General features: G+C 43.0%; 1 protein-coding gene across 2 annotated transcripts in view; it reads right to left on the reverse strand.

The window, feature by feature from the left end:
- Window positions 1–24,818, reverse strand: part of FGGY (FGGY carbohydrate kinase domain containing) — a 184,919-nt gene extending 160,101 nt beyond the window's left edge. The window contains exons 1-4 of one of the 2 annotated variants that reach the window (XM_077276886.1): window positions 24,735–24,818; window positions 16,159–16,377; window positions 13,335–13,446; window positions 9,615–9,766 (exon numbers count right to left, since the gene is read on the reverse strand). In XM_077276886.1, coding sequence (XP_077133001.1) covers window positions 9,615–9,766; window positions 13,335–13,446; window positions 16,159–16,365 — 471 coding nt within the window. In that variant the 5' untranslated portion in view covers window positions 16,366–16,377; window positions 24,735–24,818. The remainder of the gene's footprint in view (window positions 1–9,614; window positions 9,767–13,334; window positions 13,447–16,158; window positions 16,378–24,734) is intronic. The other variant, XM_077276887.1, reaches the window with a different exon arrangement.
- Window positions 24,819–27,876: the final 3,058 nt, after the last annotated feature.

Here is a 27,876-nt window from a genome sequence, read left to right on the forward strand (position 1 = left end):
TTTTCTTACTTTTTTTTAGGTGATTTCTATAAGGATAGCTTGGTGCTTATCCTTAGTGTAGGCTATCAATCAATATATGATCGTTCGGGGCCCAATTTCTGTAACATTATCCACTTTTGTTAAGCTCAATCCCACCAATAAGCAATTAGCTTGTATTCCCAAAAGACGTCTTCAAAAAAGTATTCTCCCAACTTTTCAAATTATCACCTGGTAATATGATAAAAGAGAAATGGCTAATATCTGGGGGTCCCACTGTTCTTTTTACTGTCTATGGAACTGCTGTTGATAGACAAGAGAAGTATTCAGCTCTTGTAGGATGCAGCCCGGCCTTTTACTGTTGGTTGGGTGACCTGGGGCGTCTGTCCTTGTGGGGTGCACTCATATAGTGCTGGACAGCCCGCCTTATCTAATAGTATGGGCATCATTAATAGGCTGTAAGCAAGACACTCTACATCACATGTACCTGTGTGATTGTCATCCTACGCAAGTCTCACTTGTGTGCATTTTTTATTAGGCAGCCACCCCCTCCATGAATTGGTAGCTTTGTTAGTGGCTGTTTCCATCAGCATTTTGCACCGCTGCTGCCCCTTCCTTTATCATGGGGGGTCTGCAGCACCTTGCTAGTGCATTTGTAGCCTGACTGTAATAATTATAGAGGATAACTCAGAACACTCTTTGCGTGGAACAAGACATCTACAGGACACAGTTTTATAAGTGGTAAAGTTATTCTGACTCATGGGTATGTAGAACGCAGTGGTGCCTGGATAGACCTATTCTTTTGGGCGCTTCCGTATTGACCTGTACTCACGTTCATACCGATTTATCAGATAGCTTAACTCAGCCACGATCTCATGTAAGAAGACTCCAGGAAAAGAGGATTGCTTTAACCGAAATTCTTGTATTATGATGAAAGTAGCAGATAAAAAGGAATATTCAACAGAGTACATGCAGTAGGATGCATACAGATATGGTGATGATGACAAAATGGAGAATAAGGGCGTGAACAAACATACATCACAGGACTACAGTGAGAGAGTTGGGACAAAATACAGGGAAAAGCAAACTTCTGCCTAGAAAGAAGGATAAAACACAAACAATGCAAACATTGAATGATTTCCCAAGTCGTGGGACATGACACTCCCCGTCTGAAATCCTTGGATTTCACGATGTCCGTAATTCTTCGAAGTCGTTCGAACCTGAAAAAACAAGAGGAAGAAAAACGTGCATGCAATAATAAAACATAAAAGATTTTTAAGTCCAACTCGTTGTTGTTGACCCGTAGATCACACCGAAAGATAAGTTCAAGTATATAAAACCCATCTTCAGATTGGGGAAGCCGCAAACATGCAAACTCTTCCACCAACCCAGAATCCAATGGGAATGTTAAGGGTTCAATCCAATGGAAAATGTCAACATTCAATAAACTGGGGAATGAGGAGGAATGCTCCCCGCCGTGAACAACGTCCAGGAGCATGTTCAGTTCATGTGGTATCCTCCTTACGTAGAAGCAGCACGAGTTCAGTGACCGGGCGGAAGAAGGTTCGGGTAGAGCCCCCTTTTGTCACCTTAACTTCTACCTTACGAGTCTTTCCGTCCTCACCGGGTAGGACCTTGGTGATAAGTCCCATTGGCCAGTCATTACGATGAGCCTCTTTGTCCTTTAAGAGAACAAGGTCTCCTTCTTGGAGATTGGGACTGGGCGTCTGCCATTTGTGACGGTTTTGAAGCAAGTGTAAATATTCGGTCTTCCAGCGATGCCAAAACACATTAGCCAGGTGTTGAACTTGTCTCCACTGACGTTTGTAAATGTCCTTGTTATCGAAATTCCCAGGTGGGACTGTAGCGGCTCCAATCTTCTGTGTAAGGAGTGTAGCTGGAGTAAGTATCGTTGGAGCATCGGGGTCGGATGATACTGGAACCAAAGGTCTAGCATTTATTATGGCTGACACTTCTGCGAGGAAGGTGACCAGAACTTCATGAGTAAGGGGAAGTTTATGGTCCAGCAACATGGAGTCAAGGATCCTTCGTGCAACACCAATCATGCGTTCCCAAGATCCACCCATGTGTGAAGAGTGTGGAGGGTTGAATACCCAAGTGCATCCATTGTCGGACAAGAAGTTGTCAAACTGCAGTTCCTTGCAGGCTCCTACAAAGTTTGTGCCGCAGTCGGACCGGAGTTGCTTAGCAGGTCCCCGGATGGAAAAGAATCTTCTTAGGGCATTGATGAAGCTGGAGGTATCCATGGATTCAATAACCTCGATGTGAACTGCACGGATACTGAGACAGGTGAATAGGACAGCCCACCGCTTACTGTTCGCGGCTCCTCCACGGGTTTTCCTGGTAACAACCGACCATGGTCCGAAGACATCTACACCAACATATGAGAACGGTTGGTCCATGCTCAGTCGATCTGCTGGGAGGTTCGCCATTTGTTGTTGTTGGTGTTTTCCTCGTAACCTTCGACACTTGACACATCTATGGAGAACTGAGGAAACGCATCTCTTCATTCCCATGATCCACAAGCCAGCAGACCTGATGGCACCTTCAGTAAGATGTCTGCCTTGGTGCTGTACTCGTTCGTGATAGTGCCGAATCAACAGAGTAGTGACGTGATGTCGACCTGGAATGATGATAGGGTTCTGCTCCTTATCGTATAGGTCTGATTTACTTAAACGTCCTCCCACTCTTAGAAACTTGAGATGATCGACTACTGGATTCAAGTCGAGTAGAGTGCTGTTTTTGGACACGCTGACTCCCTTGGTAATACTGCCAATCTCATGTGAATATTCTTCTTGTTGCACACACCTGATGATAACTTGTTCGGCATGGTCTATGTCGTCGGCAGTAAGACGACTCTTACACACGTGCCAACCATGGCACCCTGAGGGCTTGTCCTTTGTAAAACAGCGAGCAATGTGAATGAGACGAGCTACAGTTCGTACAACGGAGGACCAGCTTGAAAAGCGTTCAAAACGATGAGACTTCAAACCTTGCCTAGATGTCATTGAAGTATAGTGAGCAGAGATAGTTTGTCTTATCTCCTTGTCAGATTCTGGTTCCACCAGCTCATAAGCATTTTTGGTGTTGTTCGCACAGAAATCTTCGTACAGGAGACTGGGAGGCGTTAACCACATGTTGTCATCAAGCTTAGAAGCAGCTGCGAGTCTTGTACCTCGGTCGGCTGGGTTTAAATCGGTGGAGATGTGATGCCACTGCTCAGGGGTAGAAAAACTTCTGATGCGCTCTACTCTGTTGCTCACATATGTATAGAACTGCTTTGTTTGGTTGTGAATGTACCCGAGTACCACCCTGCTGTCAGTGTAGAAGGTAAAGGAATCAATTGTAATGTCCATTTCGTCTTGTACAACTTCAGCAATTTCTACTGCCAATACCGCAGCGCAAAGCTCGAGTCTGGGTACAGAGTGTGCAGGCTTTGGAGTTAATTTGGCTTTACCCAGGATGAAACCACAGTGTACCTTGTTAGCTCCTAAGGTCATCAGATAAGCTACTGCGGCTATGGCTTCTGTAGATGCGTCAGAGAAAATATGGACTTCTCTTCTGATTGCAGTCAAAGGTGATCTTGGAGAATAACAACGTGGGACTTGGAGTTGCTCTAAGAACTTCAGAGACTTCTTCCACGCCTCCCACCTTTGCTGTTTCTGAGTTGGGAGCGGGGTGTCCCAATCCGTGTTCTCGGCCGTAAGCTGTCTTAACAGTATCTTGCCTTGAATAGTGATGGGTGCTACAAACCCGAGAGGATCATAGATGCTATTTATGACAGATAGGACTCCTCGTTTGGTAAAGGGTTTGTCATAGGGTGACACTTGGAAAGTGAAGGTGTCCCGTTTGATATCCCACAGTAGACCAAGGCTGCGCTGTGTTGGAGGAACATCGGAACCCAAGTTGAGGTCCTTTAGGTTTGTGGCATGGTCCTCAGATGGAAACGCGTTCATTACCTCTTGACTGTTAGAGATAATCTTGTGGAGTCTGAGGTTTGATGTGGATAGCATTTCCTGTGTTCTGGAGAGTAGGTCAATTGCATCTTCGCTTGTGGGCAAGGACTTGAGCCCATCGTCCACGTAGAAGTTCTTCTCTACAAATTGCCGAGCATCGGAACCGTACTCTCTCTCACCTTCCTGGGCTGTCCGTCTCAGTCCATAGATCGCCACAGCAGGTGAGGGACTGTTGCCGAAGACATGGACCTTCATCCGGTAGTCTATGACCTGATTGTTGACGTTGTTGTCCTTGTGCCATAGGAACCTAAGATAGTTTCTGTTGTCTTCTTTCACAATGAAGCAATGAAACATCTGCTGAATGTCGGCCATTATGGCAACAGGTTCTTGTCTGAAGCGGATCAATACTCCAAGGAGGCTGTTGTTCAGGTTGGGCCCAGTTAGGAGCAGGTTATTGAGAGAGAGGCCTTCAAACTGAGCACTGGAGTCAAACACCACTCTGATCTGATTAGGCTTGCGAGGGTGATAGACACCAAAGGATGGAAGATACCAACATTCTTCTCCCTCCCTCAGTGGTGGCGCAGGTTCAGCATGATTTCTGTCAAAGATGTTCTGCATAAAGTCAATGAAATGCTTCTCCATCTCTGGTTTCCTCTTTAGGGTACGCTTTAAGGATGAGAACCTTGCAGTTGCTTGCTGCAGGTTATTCGGCAACCTCACTCTTGGGAAACGAAAGGGTAAAGGAGCTACCCAACTGTTGGAGTCGTCTTGAACAAATTCTTTATCCATAACCTTTATAAATTCTTTATCTTCCCTTGTGGGTGCCAACTTGTTGTCATTACTTGTGGAATCGAACACTGATGACCCGAGGTTTTCTTCCCAGGACTGGAGTGTGTTCATGTTGTTGAAGGATTCCTGTTGCCACTTGGTGTTGCTCACTTTCTCTTTCACCCAGTAGTGATGTGGGCATGGTTGGAAATGGGTGCTGCGACCATTTGACAAGATGTGTGTCTTGTAAGAGGAGATGTTGTTAGGTCTCTTCATCTTGTGTATGCAAACATTGCCTATGATTACCCAGCCTAGATCTAAGCGTTGGTCAAATGGTGCATCGTGTGGTCCATTAATTTGCTGACGCACCTTGTGCAGCCGGAGAATGTCTCTGCCAAGCAGAATCAGGATATCTGCACTGTTGTTGAGGGCTGGTATCTTGTTTGCTATCCCCTTGAGATGTTGGTGATGAAGAGCAGCCTCTGGCGTTGGGATCTCTTCTCGATTGGATGGAATCTGGTTGCACTCGACCAGTGTAGGTAACGGTATCTCGACGGTGTTCTCGAGAGATGTCGCTGTAAGACCACTGGCCCTTCTCCCATAAACCTCTGTAACACCACTGCAGGTACCTAAGGTGTAAGGGTAGGCATTTCCCTTTAAGTTAAACATATCAAAGAGTTCTGACCTTGCAAGTGATCGGTTGCTCTGATCATCCAGAAGGACGTACACCTTCACGGCTTTCTCTGGGTGACCGTTGGGATATACGTTCACCAGGCAAATCTTCGCACAGGACTTGTCCCAGAGGTCTTCTCCGCAGACTTCTGTGCATGAAGAAGATATTGTGGTATGGCTTGCAGTTTGAGCTGCGTCCTCCCCGCCATGGCTCGTGGTGGGGGAAGGAGTAAGTGTAGAGTCAGGACGGAATGGGTGGAGTGCTTGTACGTGGTCCTCACTGTCACACTCCATGCACTTAATTGTAGTTTTACAGTCTTTAGCAAGGTGTTCAGTAGAAGCACAACATCTGTAGCATACCCCGAACTTCTTTAGAAGCTCCTTGCGTTCTAGGAGCGGTTTCTTCCTGAAGCCGATGCACTTTTTTAAGGGATGTGGCTTCTTGTGGATGGGACATTCACGATTTGGGTTCTCTATCTTTTCACCTTTGTTACTCTTGTCTGGGGCTGGTGTTGGTAAGGGAAGAATATCCGTCTTCTTCACTGACACTGGACCCCTGCGGTTTCTGTCGTTCGAGCGTGCGCTGACGTATTTAGAAGGAGGTGAAGCTGGGCCACTGGATTCTTGGTAGGAAAAGCTTGGGTCGTTCTTGCGCTCTGCCACATCTTTTATAAACTCACAGAAGTAGGAGAACGGAGGAAATGACACTTGATGGTCTTTCTTGTATTTTGACCCTAGTGTAGTCCACTTTTCTTGTACGTTGTACGGTAGCTTGGAGATAATGGGATTTACTCCACGAGCAGTGTCCAGATAGCTGAGGCCAGGTAGGTGGGTGTCTGCCTTGGCCAGATGGAGCTCTAACAGCAAGTCACTGAGCTCCAGGAACTTTGAACTGTCTTTGCTTGATATCTTTGGAAAACTCTGTAGACGCTTGAACAGTGCATCCTCTATGGCTTCTGGACTGCCAAAGTTTTTCTCTAGTCTTTCCCATGCAGCCATGAGACCAGCCATTGGATTACTGGTATGTACAGACCTGAGTCTCTTGACACGCTCTGTGGATTGTGGTCCTAGCCATCTGATTAGCAGGTCCAGCTCTTCGGCAGCAGTGATGCCAAGGTCACTAGTTACGGTTCTAAAGGCATTTTTCCAACCTCTGTAATTTTCAGGTTGGTCGTCAAACCTTGTGAGACCGGTTTTAGTAAGTTCGCGGCGAATCATGTACCTTGCGAAGTCGGACATGTCTGTTCTTTCTGACTTAGGATGCACGAATGTGGGCTGAGCGGTGTTGTACATAGGAGTGGAGACGTCTTGGCCTTGAAATGTGGGTAAGTATGGAGTGGCATATGCATTTAGTCCAGCAACCGGTTTGGTGGGTATAGTCTCTGCTACATGCGGAGCTGGTACTGTGCGGTTGTCGAGAGTATAATGACCTGCCGGTATATTGGGTTGCGTGTAGATAATAGCCTGTGGAGTTTGATGAGATGCATGGTCTTGGCGCATACTGGAATACGAAGGAAGTTCAAGTTTGGGAGCATTGTACTGACCTTGAGTGTAGGGTTCTGTAAGTGGATCGGCATCCTGGTGTCCTGGAGAAGCATGAACGCCATCAGGAGTGTTAGTGATGATCTGCTGTTCGCCATTTTGGCTTAGCACGTAGTCTCTTGTGCGTTCAATAGGGTCCTCCGCCTCCACTTCACACAAACTGATGCTGTCTCTTTGACTCCCACTGATAGCTCGCTCCAGGATCCTTAACTCCGCCATGGCTGTTGCGTGCTCACATTCCTTCTCCAGAGCTTCCTTGCGTGCTGCATCCGCATCCATTTCTGCTCTCTTTTGTGCTGTGGCTGCCTCCATTTCTGCTCTCTTTTGTGCTGTGGCTGCCTCCATTTCTGCTCTCTTTTGTGCTGTGGCTGCATCCATTTCTGCTCTGGCTGCTTCTATTTCTGCTCTCTTTTGTGCTGTGGCTGCCTCCATTTCTGCTCTCTTTTGTGCTGTGGCTGCATCCATTTCTGCTCTCCTTTGCGCAAAGGTTGCTTGTATCTTAGACGTTTCTGCCTTAGCACGTGCCCTTATAAGCTGCTGGCTGAGAGTGGAATATTTTGATGAACTTGACCTAGATGAGCGTTTTGAGTGCTTAGACGATTTGGATGAGCGAGATGATGCATCTGGTGTCCGTGCAATTTTAGCCTCTATCTTGGTTTTAATGTCACGTACGGTGCAGTCCCTTTCAGAATTAAGCTGCTGGAAACTTTGCAATTCTTTTAAAGTCTCTGGCAGATTCAGTTTCTTCAGGAGAATAATGTATTGGTCAGTCTTCTCCATATACCTTTGGTATGCTGTGCATAATTGTTCTAGGACTCCCTCTAGTGGTAACTCATGAGAAGCAGGCCTTGATACAGTGTCTATGTGACTCAGCACTTTCTCCCACAGTGAAGACACATCACTATATACAACACATTTTTCAGTCTCTAAATTCTCCATGACTTTCCATGTAGGTTTAACTGTACGTTTTCCTCTTTCACTAGCTGGTGGATGGGGATCTAGGTCTCTTTCCTGTGTTTGTAAGTCTGGTAGGGACATTGTATACCTCGCTTCAGACATGATTTGTTTGCAGGCAGGAAGAGTGGATGATGAGGGTTATACTTCTCACTGTTTATCTGCAGTGTGTGCTTCTATGCACGCTGGGGTCTGGCTGGGAACTGGGTTACTGTGTATCTGGGAAAGGTCCTTTTCCACTGAGGTTCAGCACAGACCTTGAGTTACTGTCTCTGAAGGCAGGCTATTCCTTTTTACTATTCTGACTCATGGGTATGTAGAACGCAGTGGTGCCTGGATAGACCTATTCTTTTGGGCGCTTCCGTATTGACCTGTACTCACGTTCATACCGATTTATCAGATAGCTTAACTCAGCCACGATCTCATGTAAGAAGACTCCAGGAAAAGAGGATTGCTTTAACCGAAATTCTTGTATTATGATGAAAGTAGCAGATAAAAAGGAATATTCAACAGAGTACATGCAGTAGGATGCATACAGATATGGTGATGATGACAAAATGGAGAATAAGGGCGTGAACAAACATACATCACAGGACTACAGTGAGAGAGTTGGGACAAAATACAGGGAAAAGCAAACTTCTGCCTAGAAAGAAGGATAAAACACAAACAATGCAAACATTGAATGATTTCCCAAGTCGTGGGACATGACAAAAGTCTATATTATCACACGGTGATTCAAACAGGTGCAGAGAGAAACTCAAGTCCACAACACTTGGAGTAAATATTAAACGCAGCTCAGCAGTCTATAGGAAACTTCAGAGGAAAATGCAAACATGCAGAAAGTCTATGAAGCACAATTATTCTTGAGGATACTTGACACGAATAAATCCTTGACTTAGTCCAGGCACAGATAGATAAGCTTATAAGGCAGTTCAAATAATATCTTAGCTCAACCAGGGAGGCCTTGGGTAATAGTCTCAGGTTCTTGCAGAGCAGAAACAGCTTACATGTCCAGCAAATGCAGATGGAAGTAAATACGAGCAGCAGATGAAGGAGGATTACTGGAAACTGGTGTATGCAGCAGGAACTCAGAGCAGAGTAACAGGATCACCACACAGGTTCACAGGAGCAGGTATATAGCCAGGGAGTAATCAGAGGTCAGGAGCTGGATGCAAGGCAGAATACTCTAGCACAGCCTGAAGGCTGGGGTGGAGTTTTATAGCAGAAAGACACAGTGCACATGAGACCAAAGACGCCATCTTGGAAAAGGGCAGTAATGCACAAAAGGTAAAAAATGTTCAGAGTCCTGACACTGACTTGGCATTGGTAAGACTGGTTCTTTTTCTGGTATTATTTTTGAATTTATGTCCTGTAGTGAGTCGTTTTTTATTTCAGTATTCTGCTTTGGCCATCAGTCATATAGACAATGATGGCACACATGCACATCCACTTCTTCGTTGTAAGGAAGCCTCATTCTCAAGATCAGTGGGACCCCCTGGAAATAGCAAGGTATCACCTATCCAATGAACAGTTAACAGCTTGCTGTGTTGGGAACAGCACTTCAGTGCTCTTTGGCCTAGATATGTTCCTCAGGGGTGGGGCAATGATAATAATTCTCCTCCCCATTCAATCACACACACCCTAAACATGCTCTCAATATACTGAAACATAGCTAGAATATATTCAATGCAAGGATATAAATAGAAGCCAACCTAAGAAACTTACTTCCTTCAGCCAAAGAAGCTTTGGTGGCTGCATCTCAACAGACATCACGCCTCCAACATAACGCAAGACACCATGTTTGGTTCTATTAATCCGTTCTACTTGACTTCCTGCCCGATGATCCATCCACATGATCACATTCCGATTATGGTCACCTTAGTCAAATAATAAGTTCAGGTTATGAAACTAATTATAAGAATAATGTAATGCATTAATAAGATATTAGCATGGTGGCTAAGTTACGTTAGCACTGTATGGTGGCTCAGTGGTTAGCACTGCAGCCTTGCAGTGTTGAGGTCTTGGGTTCAAATCCCACCCATGACAACATCTGCAAGGAGTTTATATGTTCTCCTCGTGATTGCGTGGGTTTCCTCCAGGTTCTCCGGTTTCCTCCCACATTCCAAGACATACTGATGGGAAATGTAGATGGTGGACAGTGATGATAATGTCTGTAAAGTGCTGTGGAATTAATGGCGCTATATGAGTATAATAAATAAATAAATAACAGGATATAAATCGCCTGCACAGAGTAGTTGCATACGTAGCACTGACTGCTATATAAATCAGATTTATTCCAACATGTTTTGCTCTAAATTATCCCACCCGTCTGGGAAGAACATAGCATTGATCATCCTGGTCCAACTTGTTCATGAATAGAATAAAAGAATGACAGTGAAGACTGACGCTTGAACAGGTATAGTCTGTGGACAGAAAGGTGACATAGCCCTACTGCTTTTCTTTGAATTATGTAGTGAACGCACCTCGTGAATACTCATTCTGCCATTCTGCACCTTCAAGTTTGTTGGATGTGATAAGACCAGGGGTGTAACTACAACAGGTGCAGGGGTTACAATGGCACCCGGACCCTGCAGCCTAGGGGGCCCTAAAAGTCCCTTTGGCCTATAGAAAAAGACTATTGCTATTAAAGATTTAAAATATTTGGGGGCCCCATTGGAGCTTTTGCATCGGGGCCCATGAGTTTCAAGTTACGCCACTGGATAAAACCACCTTTTTTCTGGTTGGTGGCCATTCAATCATGTATCAGAAATATCTGGTACGTGCTATGAATATGACATTAATATTGTTTTCCGATATGTCACTTTAAAGGGGACACACATAATATCCATCACCTATCCACAAGATACATGATAAATGTATGATCGCTGGGGGACCGATCTCTAGGATTCCATTGATTTTGGAAATAGTTGTCCAAAAGCCTTTCGCGAATTGGGCTGTAGTTCGCATGTGCGGCCACCATTCATGCAGATGGTAAGAGGAGCAGCCGTCCCACACAGTGTGCCCGACTGCCCGTAATAGCTGCATTCTGGCATGAGAAATTTGGTGCCCCCATTTTCATGACTTGCGGGATCCTAGCGCTGGGACCTCTCCAGCAATCATGCCCTTGCCACCTCTCATAGATAATATAGCCAGATCATAGAAGGATTTTATACAAAGTGATTTGTTTAGCATTTAACACAAAGTATAGAAAACTGAGAAATGTCATTTGTAGCACAACCACTTTGAAATGTAACTCTAAATATAATTGTAGCTGCCTCCCTTGCAAGAAGGGTCATCCGTGTGCAATCCGTTTTTTTACAGGAGCTGCTAATAATCATTTACAGTTTCCTATGCTAAACAAATGCAATGTATCCGTAAAAGTCAGATGCCTTCCTGTGGCTCTGTATAGCATTCAATTTTTTTATTGCACCCTTAAACTTGGAAGGGCGAGTCTTATCTGATTTACAGAGAAAAATTGTACATGTTGTAAGTCGTTTCACATCCCAATTTGATCAGTGAAAAAAAATCATTCATCTGCACCTCCCCATTGAATGACACTGGTCCAAGGGAGATCCTGATTTAACAGATAGTACTCAGACCGAAAACATGGTGGTGTGCACGAGCCCTAATGGCGATAACTAGAGGGGCAGGTAAAAGAGCAGGGTACTGCTGCTGCTTCACTAGCGGAATACCTCCAGATGGTGCATTTATAGACTTTGTTCACCTTTACAACCATTTACTTTATTGCCTTAGTGCAAAAAAAAGCAGCTTTGTAAATAGTCTTCATTTAATACCACTATTTTGTATCTAAAACTGATGTTTCCAAAGTAACAGACAACAAACAATCCCTCGGTAGTGATCCTGCAGTCATATGCTCTTTTATCTGAGCCCTACTTCTGCCTAACACAATTTACTTTTGTTACATTAGTAGGAAGTTGTGGAAAGACAAAAAGAAGTATGTCTGCGGGATCAGACTACACATTGGTTTGTTTGTTGTCTGTTACTATGGAGACAGATAAACTTGCACAGTAGCTGTAGACACAAAACGGTGTGCAGTTTTTTTTTTATTGGAGACTGCTGGCAAAGTTGTTTTTTTAAAAGTTTAGATACAGTGCTGCAATAAAAAGAATGATTGTTCTCATCCTACATAAAAACTCCACAGATTAGTTGGTGGGTGGAAAGTCCAGGTAATGAAGCTGCTTCCAGTGACCCCCAATCACTACAGTCTGCGCACAGTACTGACAAGGCATCAATTTATCACTATGATGTATAGAGATGTTCGGTGTATTTAGATAGACCTGATACAACACCTCATTCTTCAAGATATTTCAACACCTCTGTGCAAATCTGAAGACAACACAGACGCCTAGTCGGGGGCCAGATGTTCGGGGTGAGGAGATCATCTTACCAGTAACAGTAATGACGTTTAATTGCGCTCTCACAAATACATATTTCCGTGTAATACGATATTACAAGTTATTGTAAGACTCCAGCAGGAAAGCGATACTTAGGATATGGGTAAATAAAGTATAATAAAAAGTTTTGAAACTTTCTACCTGTCTTTGCATTTCAAGTTGTCACAAATTTCAAGATCTCCAATTGCTGTAAGCGAATTGCAACATTTTTGTACTGCAAACTTGTACAGAACTAATATTTCCCATCAGCACAAATATAATTTCAGTACTTATTGTCTGTTACAGTGTGGTACCATGGATTGCCAGCATCCATTGCGCCCTAACCCAGTAATAATGTCAATTTAGTGCCCCCTTTATACAAATGATGCCCCTTAACACACTAATTCCCCCATTAGAAAATGTTAATGCCCTTTTTGTTCCCCAATAAAAAGTAATAATGCCCCCTGAGCGCCCTATCTAAAGTAAATAATGCCACCTTTGTGCCACCCCTGCAAAAAATAAAGATTAAACTGACCTAATCCAAGCGACTCCTCTTCCCCTAACACACAGAGCGAGCTGGCGCAGGCGGCACAGAGCAGGGACACCATTGCTACGCTTACACTGGGACGCTGACATTTTGAAGTTTAATGCCTGGTTAACATATGGGGGGTACTTTGGTTTTAATAATAATAATAATAATAATAATAATAATATTTATTTACATAACGCCAACATATTCCGCAGCACTTTACAGTTTAACAGTTAACAGTTTTGTCTCCAATGTACCATTTAAGGTAAGGCTGAGCTGCAATACCAGACACAACCATTAGTATGAGTGGCGCTGTTTATGGAAAAATATGCAGATCAGTTCTTAGCTCATTGCGCCCAATGGAAATGCAAGATTTTATGTCCATCCCAGAGCCATGAAAATTCCAGATAATACTAGATTAAAATTAATAATGCTAAAATGACTTTTAGGAATGTCCATGAACAGTGGGATGGGACGATCAGTGCCAGACTATAGAAATGTTCTGTTATGGTTTTATGATACCTTCTGCATTCACTGCTAATGGTTGGAGCTGCTTATCCAGAACCACAAGGGAGCAGGTGGCATCAAATCCAAGGCCACGGATCCGACCGCTTCCCACCGACTGGGCGACTTTCTGCAACACAACAGCCAAGTGAATAATATATTTTTAATATTATTATAGCAAGACCTCCGTTATTATGTTCTGTTCCGTTATATAGTGTCAGGATGAAATACCAACTACATTTCTCATATACTTCATGTCTTATCGTTCTCTTTCTGTAGTTACGATCCAGGCTGCAAATATATGTATTTCTCCAAATAAGAGAAGTGAGCTACATCCTCCAGACCGATGTATACACTGAGATATACTTCCCAGTATTCCAAACTGGAGCATGCTGGGAGATGTAGTCATCCAACAGCTACAGTGTATATCTCATTTGTTACATTTTATTTTAGACTCTTTTCAAACTCTATGGTAGAAAAAGTCTATTTTGTTAAATCAAAGACTCCATGGATGGTCTGTATCTCCAGTCCTGACCAGTGCATGCCCCTATAATAAGTGACATATGTAACACTGGCCTCCTGGCCTGTATATACAGCTTAATCCTGTGCTCCTGCTGTATATAGGGCTTAATCCTGGGCTCCTGGCACAACTCATTAATGATTGAACACAGTGATCGATGCAGCAGAGAGCTGACCGGCCTACCGCCGACACCATGAATAATTCAACTGCTGGATTTCTTAAAAGGGGCAGAGACCTTTATCATAAATATTCTACCCCGAAAAGGGTTAATTGTACATTATATATATATATATATATATATATATATATATATATATATATATATATATATATTTAGTAACATATTTATTTATAATAATATAAAGGGGAGATTCTATAGATATTGTAACACAATCCACGTTATAAAATAGAACTCTAACATGACCAGACATTATAATTATTATTAGCCATTATTATGATGACCCCTCCATACCTGCGGCCCCCTAGTGGCTAAAAGAACGATTGCACACAAAATATAAAAACTACAAAAGATCAAGTACTTGAGATCCAAAAAATTGCAGCTCCATATGCAGCATTATTTAAAGGGGAAGTATAAAATTACAAACGCATGGCTGCTTTCTTCCCAAAAGTGTGCCACACTCCCCTACAGGTTGGAGTTGGTATTGCAGCTCCTTTAATTTGAGCTGAGCTGTAATACCAATCACAACCTGGAGGTGCGGTGCTGTCGTATTTTTGTCATTTTTTAAAGATTTTTTAATCCTATAATAATCTTTCACATCATGCAATCATTTTATATTTTAAAGGGTTTTCAAGCGGTGCTCAGCCAGATCTCCCCGATTCATAAATTGAAGACTGACAGCTGCATAAGATAAATATCTAAATCATCTCTGCAAAGTTGGTTGACAAATTCTAGAAGTTTTGTAAGGACCAAAGGAAATTGAAAATGGCGGAATATATCAAAAGACTGCACGCAGGCCCAGACAGGTTGGATATGAAGCCTATGAATGGAGTGTGGTTGTCACTATGTTGAAGTGCAGGATTCCAGTATAACCAGCAGGAACCAGCTAGGAAAACATTTCTATCATCAACAAGGCCATTTTGGCTGACTGCTAGAAAACAATTACACTAATGAGGCCAATTATCTTGTTAAGTCCCATCAAACCCATCTTACTTAGTGACAAGACCTCTATATTATCCCAGGCCTTCCCATAAGTTCAAAGTGATCCCCCCTCTAGTTTACTGCAGTTTCTCAGAGGAAGTTGGACATTAATGGGGTCAGAGGGGAGAAGAGGTCAAATGGTGAGGTTGACGCACAGAGAACTTGACAGGCCCCTTTAAATATGAAAATGCCTAAAATTCCCTAAATAAGGAGAATGACAGGTTTCTGGAAATACAGGAAGGTGTATCAGCGTATAAAAGCCTCGTTCCAGGGGTGTAACTGTATGGGGCGCAGAGGTAGATTAAGGCCATCATGACCATCGGCAGCCATATTGGCTCACCTGAAGGAGCTCTTTTGTCATCTGGTCACCCGGGAGCCCCTCTCCGTCACTTTTTCATCTCTCCCTGGCTTCATTGTCTCTTGCATCATGCTTAGGTGAGACCCTGCCTGTAGCCCATAAGGTTACAAGGAATTTTTTTTAAAAAAAATTGCAAATTGTCTCTCCTCCAGAAGGAATAAATCTGAATGTCTGAACCATAGGAGAACCTTAGGGTGATTTCAGATTGGGTACTGGCACCCGTTTGATGACCCCATTGGGGCTTATGTCCGAATTCCCTGGGATATGGAGATATGCGCTGACTGCGCCATAGACTGTAATGGAGCCAGCAGAGTGAACGTGCATCATTTTTGAATAGTAGAATGCGTCTGAGTGTTTGCCTCCAATAGACGTACACTCCCAAAAATGCACATTTGCTCTGCCAGCCCCATTATAGTCTATGCTTGGCGGGGGGTTCGGACTTGAGCCCTAACGGGGCTACAGAACAAGGGCCGCAATGCAATGTGAAAGCATCCTTAATACATAACAAGGCGTGTTAGTAAAGCAATGCATTGCCTAGTTACCTCCAATAGATGGCGCTAGAGATACAGCTTTCTTCCTTCTGGAGAAGAGCTAATTTGCATATTTTTACTCGCGGAGCATTGCCTGAAATACTTTCTACCTGCTGGAATGAGAATCAGTATGGCTTTGGAAAAAACATAAAAACTGGAGAGTTCATTGATCATATCAGTAAATCGGGAAGTAGCTCGCTTCTCCTCCATTTTTGTAAAGGTTAATTTTTTTATTTTATTTTATTTTTTTACACCAGTTATGACACTGCACCTACCCTGGTAACAGCACAACACGCTGTCCATATGTTATTGGAAGACTGCTCATAGTGGTCGGGCTGAGGTTCCCATATATTCAGAGCTTCTTCCGCCCGGTCAACCACCACCCCGCACTGGTCCACCAAAGCTGCGCGGACGCTGGATGTTCCCACATCGATGCCAACGTAGTAAGAGGCCGCCACTTCTGTATTCTTTTCCTTCTGCATTTTGCAATTTGGCTAATAATAGGTCAGATTAGGAAATAATCGGCGGTTATTTGGCAAGAAGTGAATCATCCACAACAGAAAATGACTAATTGATTTATTATAGAAAAAGGAGACGTTGACTAATGCGAAAAGGGACCTGGTGGCAGCTCTATATGCAAAGTGATATGCATTCATTCAAGTGTTTGCAAAACTGTTTGAGAACTTTTCACAAAGCCGTATTTCTTTCTTCACGAAATGTAAAATCTGACATTTCTTTATTGTAATGTATAGAAGAATGTTTACATTTTAAATGATAAACATAAGATAATTAACAATAAATACGCATTTTATGGAGTTGCTTTTCTAGCATTTGGACGCCCCTTTTCCATTAGTTTCCATTCATATAATCTCTCATGTAGAAATAGATGATCTATACTTGCTGGGGTTTTCATAACAAAAGGACAATTTTACTAATTAAGTGATCTGTATTATTGACAGTACAACAATAATGTTTCTTGTTTGTAAACATCCAATGTGCCAGAGAAGTCAAGCTTGGAAGTGGCATATCAATTGTATTAGCACCTATACAGACATACCGATAGTTTCAGTAGTGATAGATTCCATTGAAGTGGAAACGCGTTGGGTTACCAAAAGGGGATTGTGAGAAATGATAACTTTAGCGGTGACATCTTCTGAAATCCAAATTTCACAATAAAGTTTTCATCCAATTTAAGAAGTGCAAATGTTCTCAATCTTCAATTCTACAGATTCCTTAATTCCAGTTTATTTATATTGGAGGCATACTGTGCTATATCTAGTGGCACTCGGGTGCAGTTCACCACAAGCAATTGTGCTTCTGTGTATTTTGCATTTTTGTGGCTGTCATATAAATACAAACTGTGCATGGGATCAGAATTCCCCAAATTGCATTAATTAGAAGAGATCAAAATGGGCCATGAATTCAGGTGCTGCGTTTTACCACGTGCCATGATCCAGATTTTGTTTTGGCAAACGATAATATAGCAAAAGGAATGACTCAAACCAGGGCTGGGTGCCCTCATTCCAATGGCCCCATGATAGCCATATAGTCTGCATCTATGGTATATAGGGCTAAAGCAGACAATTAAATCTTAAGGATGTCGTTCCAATATACCAGTGAAATATGGGTCATTTATAGTAATCTCCAGTAACATGGATATTGCAAAGGGTTGGTACAAACCAGGGCTGGGTGCCCTCGCTTCAATGGCCCCATGATAGCCATATAGTCTGCATCTATGGTATATAGGGGCTAAAGCAGGCAAGTAAGACGCCTTTCCAATATACCAGGGAAATATCAGTCACTAATAGTAATCTCAAGTAAAAATGGATTGGGAATTTACAGAATGTAGCAGAAGGGACGGCAGAACCCAGGGCTGGGTGTCCTCGTTCCAGCAGCCATATCATTTACATCTATGATATAGGGTCTGGATCAGGCTTGGAGGCCATTCCATTATAAGAGTGAAATATGGGCCACTAACAGTAATCTCCAGTAAGAAGGTTTGGGAATTCTTCCAGACATTTCTTCTATTCTTAATACTCCAGCTATATTAGAATATTATTGGTCAAACATATTAAATGTGTACACAGCATTAGGGCTGAGTGGTGGGGGATGGGGGAGCTCTTAAGCACATCCATCAGATCGTCCTAGAGCATGCATTTGAGAATTGGCGCTGGTAGGACATCTGCTTTTATTTTTTCCTCCCCAGATACTGGGCAATGAAAGCAATTTATAAAGTAAAATCAATTTGGAAATGTTCTCTCTCTCCATCGTCTACGGTTTGATTGAAAGCAAGAGGAGAGCAGGCCAGTCTCTGACTCCAAAACAAGCCTCACTGACCTCCATTTAGAGAGACTCTCTGTATAATGAATCTTAATTAAGATTGGGCTGTCAGCTTCCTCCGAGCTGCAACTTTGTAAAATGTAACATTGAAATAAACTACAAGGGAATATTAATCATTTCTCCGTCCGCCGAGTCTCCATGCAAGTTAAGTGCATTCTGGGCTACAGAGGTTGTTTAAAGGACAACGACGGCGGAACTAGAGCTCGTCTGCATGCAAAGCGCAGTCTGACACCATGGAGATGCGGTCAATGCGGATCACTGCACTATCAGAGTGATTGTTTTATCTCTTCCATCTGCCCTTGCGCTAATTCAGAACATTTGTACCATGGGCTTCTAGGCCGCGTCTATGGGAACTTGATTATCCACAGTTGACATGAACCTATTACTTCCAATTACGTCAACAATGGAAATGGGAATTATTATCGGCTATTCTTCTTCTTCCCGAGACAATCGATGGTTCCTAAGATGAAATCAATCAAGTCAGAGCTATTCGCTTTGCTGGTCTACTGAAATGCCTTGGCTAGTGTGTGATCACATCTACGCAAGAACAGAGGAAATGAGGAAGGAAAGAAGAAGGAAGGGAAGATGGAAGGAAGGAATTAAGGGAGGAAGGAAGGTATGGAGGAAGAAAAAAAGAAATGCAGGGAGAAAAGAAATGAAGGGAGGAAGGAAAGAAGGAAAAATGAAAAGATGGAGAGAGAGTAAGGACAGATGGGATGACGGAAAAATGAAGGAAGAGAGCATGGCAGAAAAAAATAGGAAGGGAGTAAGGAAGGAAAGTAGGGAGGGAGAAAGAAGAAATGAAGGGAGTAACAAAGGGAGGAAGAATGAAAGAAATGAAGGATACGGAGGAAAAGGAAGGAAGGAAGGATGGAAGGAAGGAAGGAAGGAAGGAAGGAAGGAAGGAAGGAAGGAAGGAAGGAAGGAAGGAAGGAAGGAAGAAATGAAAGAAGACAGCATGGCAGAAAAAAATAGGAAGGGAGTAAGGAAGGAAAGTAGGGAGGGAGAAAGAAGAAATGAAGGGAGTAACAAAGGGAGGAAGAATGAAAGAAATGAAGGATACGGAGGAAAAGGAAGGAAGGAAGGAAGGAAGGAAGGAAGGAAGGAAGGAAGGAAGAAATGAAAGAAGACAGCATGGCAGAAAAAAATAGGAAGGGAGTAAGGAAGGAAAGTAGGGAGGGAGTAAGAAGAAATGAAGGGAATAATGAAGGGAGGAAAATAAATGGAGAGAGAGGAAGGGTGGAATGGAGGAAGGACTATGAAAGAAGAAATGAAAGAAGACAGCACGGCATACAAAAAGAAAGGAAGGAAGCTAAGGCTATGTGCACACGTTGCGGACTGGCCGCTGCGGATTCACAGCTGTTTTCCATGCGGTGTACAGTACCATGTAAACCTCTGGAAAACCAAATCCGCTGTTCCCATGGTGCGGAAAATACCGCGAGGAAACGCTGTGTTGTATTTTCCGCAGCATGTCAATTCTTTGTGCGGATTCCGCAGCGTTTTACACCTGCTCCAGTAAGGAATCCGCAGGTGTAAAAAAGAAAAGGTGAAATCCGCAGAAAAAACGCTGGAAATCCGTGGTAAATCCGCAGGTAAAGCGCAGTGTGTTTTACCTGCGGATTTTTTAAAAACTGTGCGGAAAAATCGGGACACGAATCCGCAAGGTGTAAACATAGCCTAAATATAAGGGAGGGAAAAGGTAAACTTTTTTTTTTTTAATCACTTTTTCCTGACTTGTGTTTTTTTACTGACAATTTTTGCTACAAAATATTCATCAAAATAGCACACTTCATTCATGAATTTTGGCTCTGATTCCTAAAAGGCTTTTTGCTAGAAATCTGGTGTAAAACTCTTTCACCAGTCACAATTTTTTTTGCCTAACACTAAGTTGCACAAAAAAATGTGAGCCTTTAGGCATTTTCACACCAGATTTGCTCAGCTCCTCCAAAATGATTGGAGCCTGGGGTGGAACAGGTGCGTGTCCGCTTGTCTAACTCATGGCGAGCTGTGGCGCACCTTACTCCAGGAATTTCACTCCAGTTCCTGATTGGACTAAGGGCTCATACTCACTTGCAAGAAAAAAAACAGTCCGAAAAAATAGGATGCAAACCATGCGATTGTCATGTGAGTTCAATGCGATTTTCAATCGCACCATCCGTTTTACATCCATATGACATCCGTATGTAATGCGTTTTTTTTCCTCTGCAACTATTTTTGTACAATCATTTACAGGACCATTTACAGTTCTATGCCACAGAATGGTAAGGTATCTGTAAAAAACAGATGGAAAACGGATGGTCCATATTCCGTGCGTTTTTTTATTACACCCATTGACTTGCATTGGCGAGACTCGCAGCATGCTGCAATTCTTTTCTCAGCCCAATTTTCAATAAATTGCAAATGAGATGTCACCTATTGAATAACATTGATCCGAGTGCAATCCGATTTTTTTTATCAGATTGCACTCGTCCGTTTTGCTCGCAAGTGAGTATGAGCCCTATAGCTAAGTTCACACTAGGTGTTTTTGCAGCTTTTTTTAGGCAAATTATCAGCTACGTTTTACAGTACCGGCTATGTCTGTCTATGGGATTTCAGAAATTTCCTGCACGCACCTTGGTTTTTTGTCATCAGGATTTTGGGCTTTGCATGTTTTTTTGTAAAATGAAGCACGTCACTTCTTTCAGTGTTTTTCACCCATTGAAATGAATGGGTGGTGAATAAAAGCTGAAAAAAATAAAAAAACATGCTAAAAACGTAAGTTTTTTTATGCCAAAATCTGAGTCTATAGAATAGGACTTTTTTTTTCAACACTAAACTTAATCAGCATGCACAAGAGACAAATCTAGCATGCCAAAACCGCAGCAAAAAAATGCACAAAAAAAGAATAAAAAATGCAGCAAAAAAAAAAAAAAATGCAAGAAAAACATGCCTTTTTCCTGCCAAGAGATCAGGGTTGGCTGCAGAAAACAGTTGCTCCGATAGAAAACCGCAGTGAAATCCGCAGAAAAACTGCGGTAAATCTGCGATAAATCTACAGCAAAAACGCAGCGTTTTTGCCCTGCAATTTTATCAAATCCGCTGCGGAAAAATCCGCAGTGGACCATTCTACGTGTGCACATAGCCTTAGGCTACGTTCACACGGTGCGGTTTTTGGTGCGGATCCGCAGCGGAATTGCAGCTGCGGATCCGCATCCTTTTTCCATGTAGGTTACAGTACAATGTAACCCAATGGAAAACAAAACCCGCTGTGCCGACGATCCTTTTTTCCCCAGGAAAATCCGCGCGGATTTGCCTGTGGAAAAAAGAAGTACCATGTCTATTCTTTCTGCGGATTCCGCTGCGGGTTTCCAGCAGCACCAATAGGAAACTGCAGTTGGAAACCCGCAGTGGAATCTGCAGTAGAAAAAGGATCAAAAACCGCAGTGAAAAGCACTGCGGTTTTCACTGCGGATTTTCAAAAAAAAGGACCTGAAAAATCCGCAGTGAAAAAAGGATCGTGTGAACGTAGCCTTAGGCTAAAAGACTGGAGGAAACACAATGGTCGATGGGGTCCGTGGACATCGCAGCCTCTGTGGAGCCAGGGGCCAAATAATCCACGCTCACTGCCTTTATTCCTCCCGTCTCCGGTGCTGACGCTCAGGAGATTTTACATGCAGAAAAGTTTATCACATGATAAAAGAGGATTGAAAATCCAGAAATATAAACCCAGCTAATTTCATGTTATGGCCAAAATGCATTATCTTTCAGCCTGTGGTCGGGTTCTGTCGTGTCGTATTGTGGTAGGTGCAGTGTTGATACCTGACGCTGTCTTTGCAGTGATCTCCAGCACAGGAGTGTCACAGCACCCAGCGGTCTGGAATCACCTTATGTTATGTAAGTCTGGAGAACAGACATTTTACTGCTTCTCGGGTTCAAAACATCCATTGAAAGAGTCCCAGTCATCCCCCGTAATGAAAACTAAATATTGACTGGGCCATTTTAAGAAGCCGCCTCTCGGTCAATATTAAACGTGCACATGTCTAAGTAGGCTGCCATCCAGCTGACGGCAAATACACAAAGCAGGTGAGGCCGCGCTCAGACAGAACGGAGGAGTAACGGGGAACAACGATATACACAAGCTTCAGAAATGGCATTCTGCAGAGTACGATGTGCTGGGGACCATTCTATGTCACTGGCAGAGCATGCTGGGACTTGTAGTCACACAATAATCACAGGCTAACAAAATGTGTAAAGACACTAAGTGAGTATACAACTCAGGATCAGTAATGTAATGTATGTACACAGTGACTGCACCAGCAGAATAGTGAGTGCAGCTCTGGAGTGTAATACAGGATGTAACTCAGGATCAGTAATGTAATGTATGTACACAGTGACTGCACCAGCAGAATAGTGAGTGCAGCTCTGGAGTGTAATACAGGATGTAACTCAGGATCAGTAATGTAATGTATGTACACAGTGACTGCACCAGCAGAATAGTGAGTGCAGCTCTGGAGTGTAATACAGGATGTAACTCAAGATCAGTAATGTAATGTATGTACACAGTGACTGCACCAGCAGAATAGTGAGTGCAGCTTTGGAGTATAATACAGGATGTAACTCAGGATCAGTAATGTAATGTATGTACACAGTGACTGCACCAGCAGAATAGTGAGTGCAGCTCTGGAGTATAATACAGGATGTAACTCAGGATCAGTAATGTAATGTATGTACACAGTGACTGCACCAGCAGAATAGTGAGTGCAGCTCTGGAGTATAATACAGGATGTAACTCAGGATCAGTAATGTAATGTATGTACACAGTGACTGCACCAGCAGAATAGTGAGTGCAGCTCTGGGGTATAATACAGGATGTAACTCAGGATCAGTAATGTAATGTATGTACACAGTGACTGCACCAGCAGAATAGTGAGTGCAGCTCTGGAGTGTAATACAGGATGTAACTCAGGATCAGTAATGTAATGTATGTATACAGTGACTGCACCAGCAGAATAGTGAGTGCAGCTCTGGAGTATAATACAGAATGTAACTCAGGATCAGTAATGTAATGTATGTACACAGTGACTGCACCAGCAGAATAGTGAGTGCAGCTCTGGAGTATAATACAGGATGTAACTCAGGATCAGTAATGTAATGTATGTACACAGTGACTGCACCAGCAGAATAGTGAGTGCAGCTCTGGGGTATAATACAGGATGTAACTCAGGGTCAGTAATGTATGTACACAGTGACTGCACCAGCAGAATAGTGAGTGCAGCTCTGGAGTATAATACAGAATGTAACTCAGGATCAGTAATGTAATGTATGTACACAGTGACTGCACCAGCAGAATAGTGAGTGCAGCTCTGGAGTATAATACAGGATGTAACTCAGGATCAGTAATGTAATGTATGTACACAGTGACTGCACCAGCAGAATAGTGAGTGCAGCTCTGGGTTATAATACAGGATGTAAGGCTGGTTTCACACTTGCGTTTTGATCTGCAGCGTTTGTACAGAAAAAACGCATGCGTTTTTTTCCCCTATGTTTAACATTAAAAACGCATGCGGTTTTTTTTGTATGTGTTTGGCCGCATTTAACGACGCATGCATTTTTTTGCTGCATGCGTTCTGTCGCAGAAATGCAACATGTAGTAATTTCTAGAGGCGTTTTTTTGTCGCAAAAAAACGCATGCTTTTTTTGCGGCAAAAAAACGTATTGTTGTCTATGTAAATGCATGCGTTTTTAAGCACATGCGTTTGCTTGCGTTAAAAACGCATGCGTTTTTATAGAAAAAAAAAACAAGAATACACCCTGATAAGCCACCCCCCACCATCAAGGTGATAAAGGGATCCTAACCCTAACCCTAGCTATTTCTATTTATAGTGGGTTTTCTAGTTGATTTTGATGATTGGCAGCTGTCACACACTTCTCAGCATGCGTTTCAAAAATGCAAACGCATGAAAAAACGCATGTAAACGCGTCAAAACGCCGCTTTTTTTTACCGCATGCAAAAACGCATGCGTCTAAAAAACGCAGCGTTTGCACGCGTTTACATGCGTTTTTTCACCTCTTGCGTTTTTTTTTTTTTTAAACGCTGCGTTTTTAAACGCAAATGTGAAACCAGCCTAACTCAGGATCAGTAATGTAATATATTGGAAATATAGCACAGTCATTTTAGTAGCAGCATTGTCACTTTACTGGATTTTAGTTAGGACTTTTCAGACTCGTACTGTATCCCAATGACTTATTTTGGATATTTTTTTAGGCAAATTAATATGGAATACAGTCCATCGCTGTAGGAGGTGCAGAGATACCAGTGGCACTGAACCCCATTGTCTGCGTAGTTTATTCGCAGTACTACAATTCCAGTGACAGACTGTAGCTCCCCTGTATGATGACCCCTTCGTCTCTACTGTGAAGAGAGTGCCTCTGATAATTGGCTTATGTTAGGACATTGCTATTAATGCTGTTTCCCCAGGGTACATCACTCGGTTTGGAGCTCTGTAGAGGATGGGGTGTAGCAGACACTTACTTGCAGGCACAGAATACACTGGTTACTTTCACAGCAGATTGTTACAATGTTTCTATCTCAGCTTCCTCTAAAAGCTGCGGTTTCTGCGCCTTTTGTCAGACTGTTGGTGATTGGTGCTTTGTACACAATCTAGGATTGGCTCAGATCTCTGCGCACTTTGCCCGGGGCAGACAGTCTGAGGTTACACTGTAACCCGCCTGTGTCTGATTCTTTAGCTTTTCCAGCAGATGTTGGGTGGGGGGTCTGCGGAGTCGTGTAGAGCTGGGCTCTGACTTGTGTACACATCATCATCACGTCCCTTGTGCAGATTTTCCAGGTCTAATATCAACTTATTAAATCTAAATAAAGAAACATTTTATTTGTTCGGAGTCCTTGAGAATTTAGGGAAACTTCTTATACAAATATTTAGGTATTCACTGTTACTATGTATCGCCAAATAAACTGTATTATCTCTAGGTAGCAGCCTGGGGAGGTAACAGGGTGCAGCTATGGAGAGTTCGGAGGCAGCAGCTTCTCCAGGATCCGGGTACCTAGAGCTTCAACATACGTCAGTCACCATTATGTCATAATGTACCTGCACCTGGAAAATACCTTCAATTTGTGCCATTCGCATTTCTTTACAGTCGTTGGGGGTCTTCTTCTGGCTGTGGATTCTTAAGGGCTGCCCAAATTGCCAGTCCACCCCACTGTTGTTGTCAGACAGACTGGCTCTCCATCAGGAGCGGACATACAATTGATGCAACCTGTGGGGCCACACAGGGGCCCAAGAGGTAGGGGGGCCACTGTCACCTCCAAAGCGGGTGGAATTATGCATTTTTATGAGCTATTGGGCATCAAATGGCCAATAAGTTGTTCTTGCACTGGGGCCCCTTTCTGTCTGTGTCCACGATAAAGAGGTGTCCTCATCCTCAGTGTTCAGAAGCACAGCGCTCCTCTGCCTTGTTGTTTCTTGCTTGCTGGGGTCAGTGCGCTCCTGAAGATTGGCAGTTCGCACCAGCAGCATTGTCCTGCCACTGGCCCAAACTGTGCACTTTCCCAACTTAGAAGCAATCACGGATTTGCCTCTGTCAATTCAGAGGAGCGCTAGGGAACAGAAGCTGGCCTTCAGAGCAGCGCTTCCATGTTTTATAGCAAACATCTTGCAAGCATGCGCTGTTTGCCTAGGAAACCAGCCACCGTTGATAGACTACATAGGAGGCCAGTAATGTAGGCAGCGAGCAATACACTAGATCATTAAAAATCTCTGTTCTTGAGAATTGTAAGAGAATTTTTAGTTAAATTTTTGTTTCAAAGTTGCTTGTTTTTACAAACACTTTGCAGTTTTAACAACACGAGACAACCCCTTTAAAGGCACCAGTCTGGAGTCTTATTAGCAATGATCAATGGGCAAAAAATGTAAAGTAGCTTTCTCCCTAGTGAAGGTTGTTAGCTTTTAGGTCCATTCCTGACTCTCTACAAAGCCCTGCAACATGACTGGGGATATTAGCTAAACTAGACGCCTTGGAACTACAGGCCCCTGGGCAACAGAGGACACTTATTCACTTTTGTTTTTCCTTCTAGTCTTTACAATCCAAGAACTGTAAAAAAAATATATATAAAAAAATTCCAGTCTATGAAATTGTATGAGGGCATGTTTTTGTGATGCAAACTATATATTTTATCATTACCATTCTGCGGTCCCGTAACTTTGTGATCTGTTTTATTCCATTTCTTTTCTTTTTTTTAAGCAAAATTCTTCCATTTGTTTTCTGTTTTTCTTTTAAAGTTTTCACTTTTACTATTTAGGATACATTTTAGGATTTTGGACAGTCCGCACTCAGTGATATTAAATATGTTCATCTTTTCATTTTGTGTATGTTCTGGGAAAAGAGGGATGAAATGAACTTTTCTTTTCTGTGCTGTTTATAATTGTATATATTAATGTTTTTAATGTTTTTTTTATTTACATTTTTTATTAGTTCTTTAAGGACACTTGAACCTGCGATCACTAGACCGCTTGTACAATATGCTGTAATATTGTGGTATATTGTAAAAATAGCAAATCTGGTCTCAAGCCCAGCAACAGGTATACAGGCATGGGAGACACGGGTCCTTCAGTAGAGCCCCAGGTGAGATGATAATGCCAACGACACCCCGAAAATCATGTTGTGGGTGAGCGATGGTTGTCAGAGAGGACACCTTCCTACCACTATCATAATTACTGACAGCATCTAAGAAGTTAAACTGCTGTGATCGGAGCTAACTGATAGAAGATAGCCTCAAGTGCTGGCTGTATAACATGGCCGACATCTGTGCTCTATGGAGCAAGCGCGGTCCATTCATGCTGTACACACATCCGTTGCACATGTATAGGGGATGCCGATAATTGAAATCTGGACAGCGTCAGTCCTGTCATTTATCCGGATTCACGAGGCGGTGGTGCCAGCTTTGGGGTGGAGTGGACCACCCTATGGAAACCAGTTGAGTATGGAGTCTTATTGGCGATGCTACATGGGAAAAACTAAACCCTATTACCCTATAGGTAGACATAAATAAGAGGGTTGGGTTTTTAATATAGACCCCAACCATCTCCATATCTCCCATTCACTATAATGGGGAATGGTGGCACACCTGCAGTCAATTCTCCTTTAAAGCTGATGGGTCGGAGTGGAGTCCCATCCCATCAAGGAGCCTTGGGTGTTCAGGAGCGCTGCTGTCCAGGATTATTTGCGGGTATTGTATCTACTACACAGGGTTATTCCACAGACTGATCAGGTTTTCCACTAGAAATGTCCATCAAATGTCAGATGTTCCTCTGTTTGTGTCAACCACACGGTATATGCAGAGGATACGTGTCACGCAGCGGCTGATACAGGTTCATTATAGGCAGACCGACTGATCTTAAATATTTTTCCAGACCCGGCTGAGATGTCTTCCCCGACTGCTGGGTAATTAGTCTACTGTGTCTAGTATTTCCAGTGCAGAATATTACACATTGAACCGTAGGACACGGCACAATCTCAGCACACCCCAGTGTTACAAATTTTGGGGGAGTCTATGAAATCACGGTCTGTGAGTCTGGGTGCTGGGAAAAGTGTCATTATGAATGATAAATGGCATCATATAGATCCAAGACTGAGCTACTGAACTCAATCCTCTGAGG

The sequence above is a fragment of the Ranitomeya variabilis genome, chromosome 8 (assembly GCF_051348905.1).
Source record: "Ranitomeya variabilis isolate aRanVar5 chromosome 8, aRanVar5.hap1, whole genome shotgun sequence".
In the NCBI taxonomy this organism is placed as follows: Eukaryota; Metazoa; Chordata; class Amphibia; order Anura; family Dendrobatidae; genus Ranitomeya; species Ranitomeya variabilis.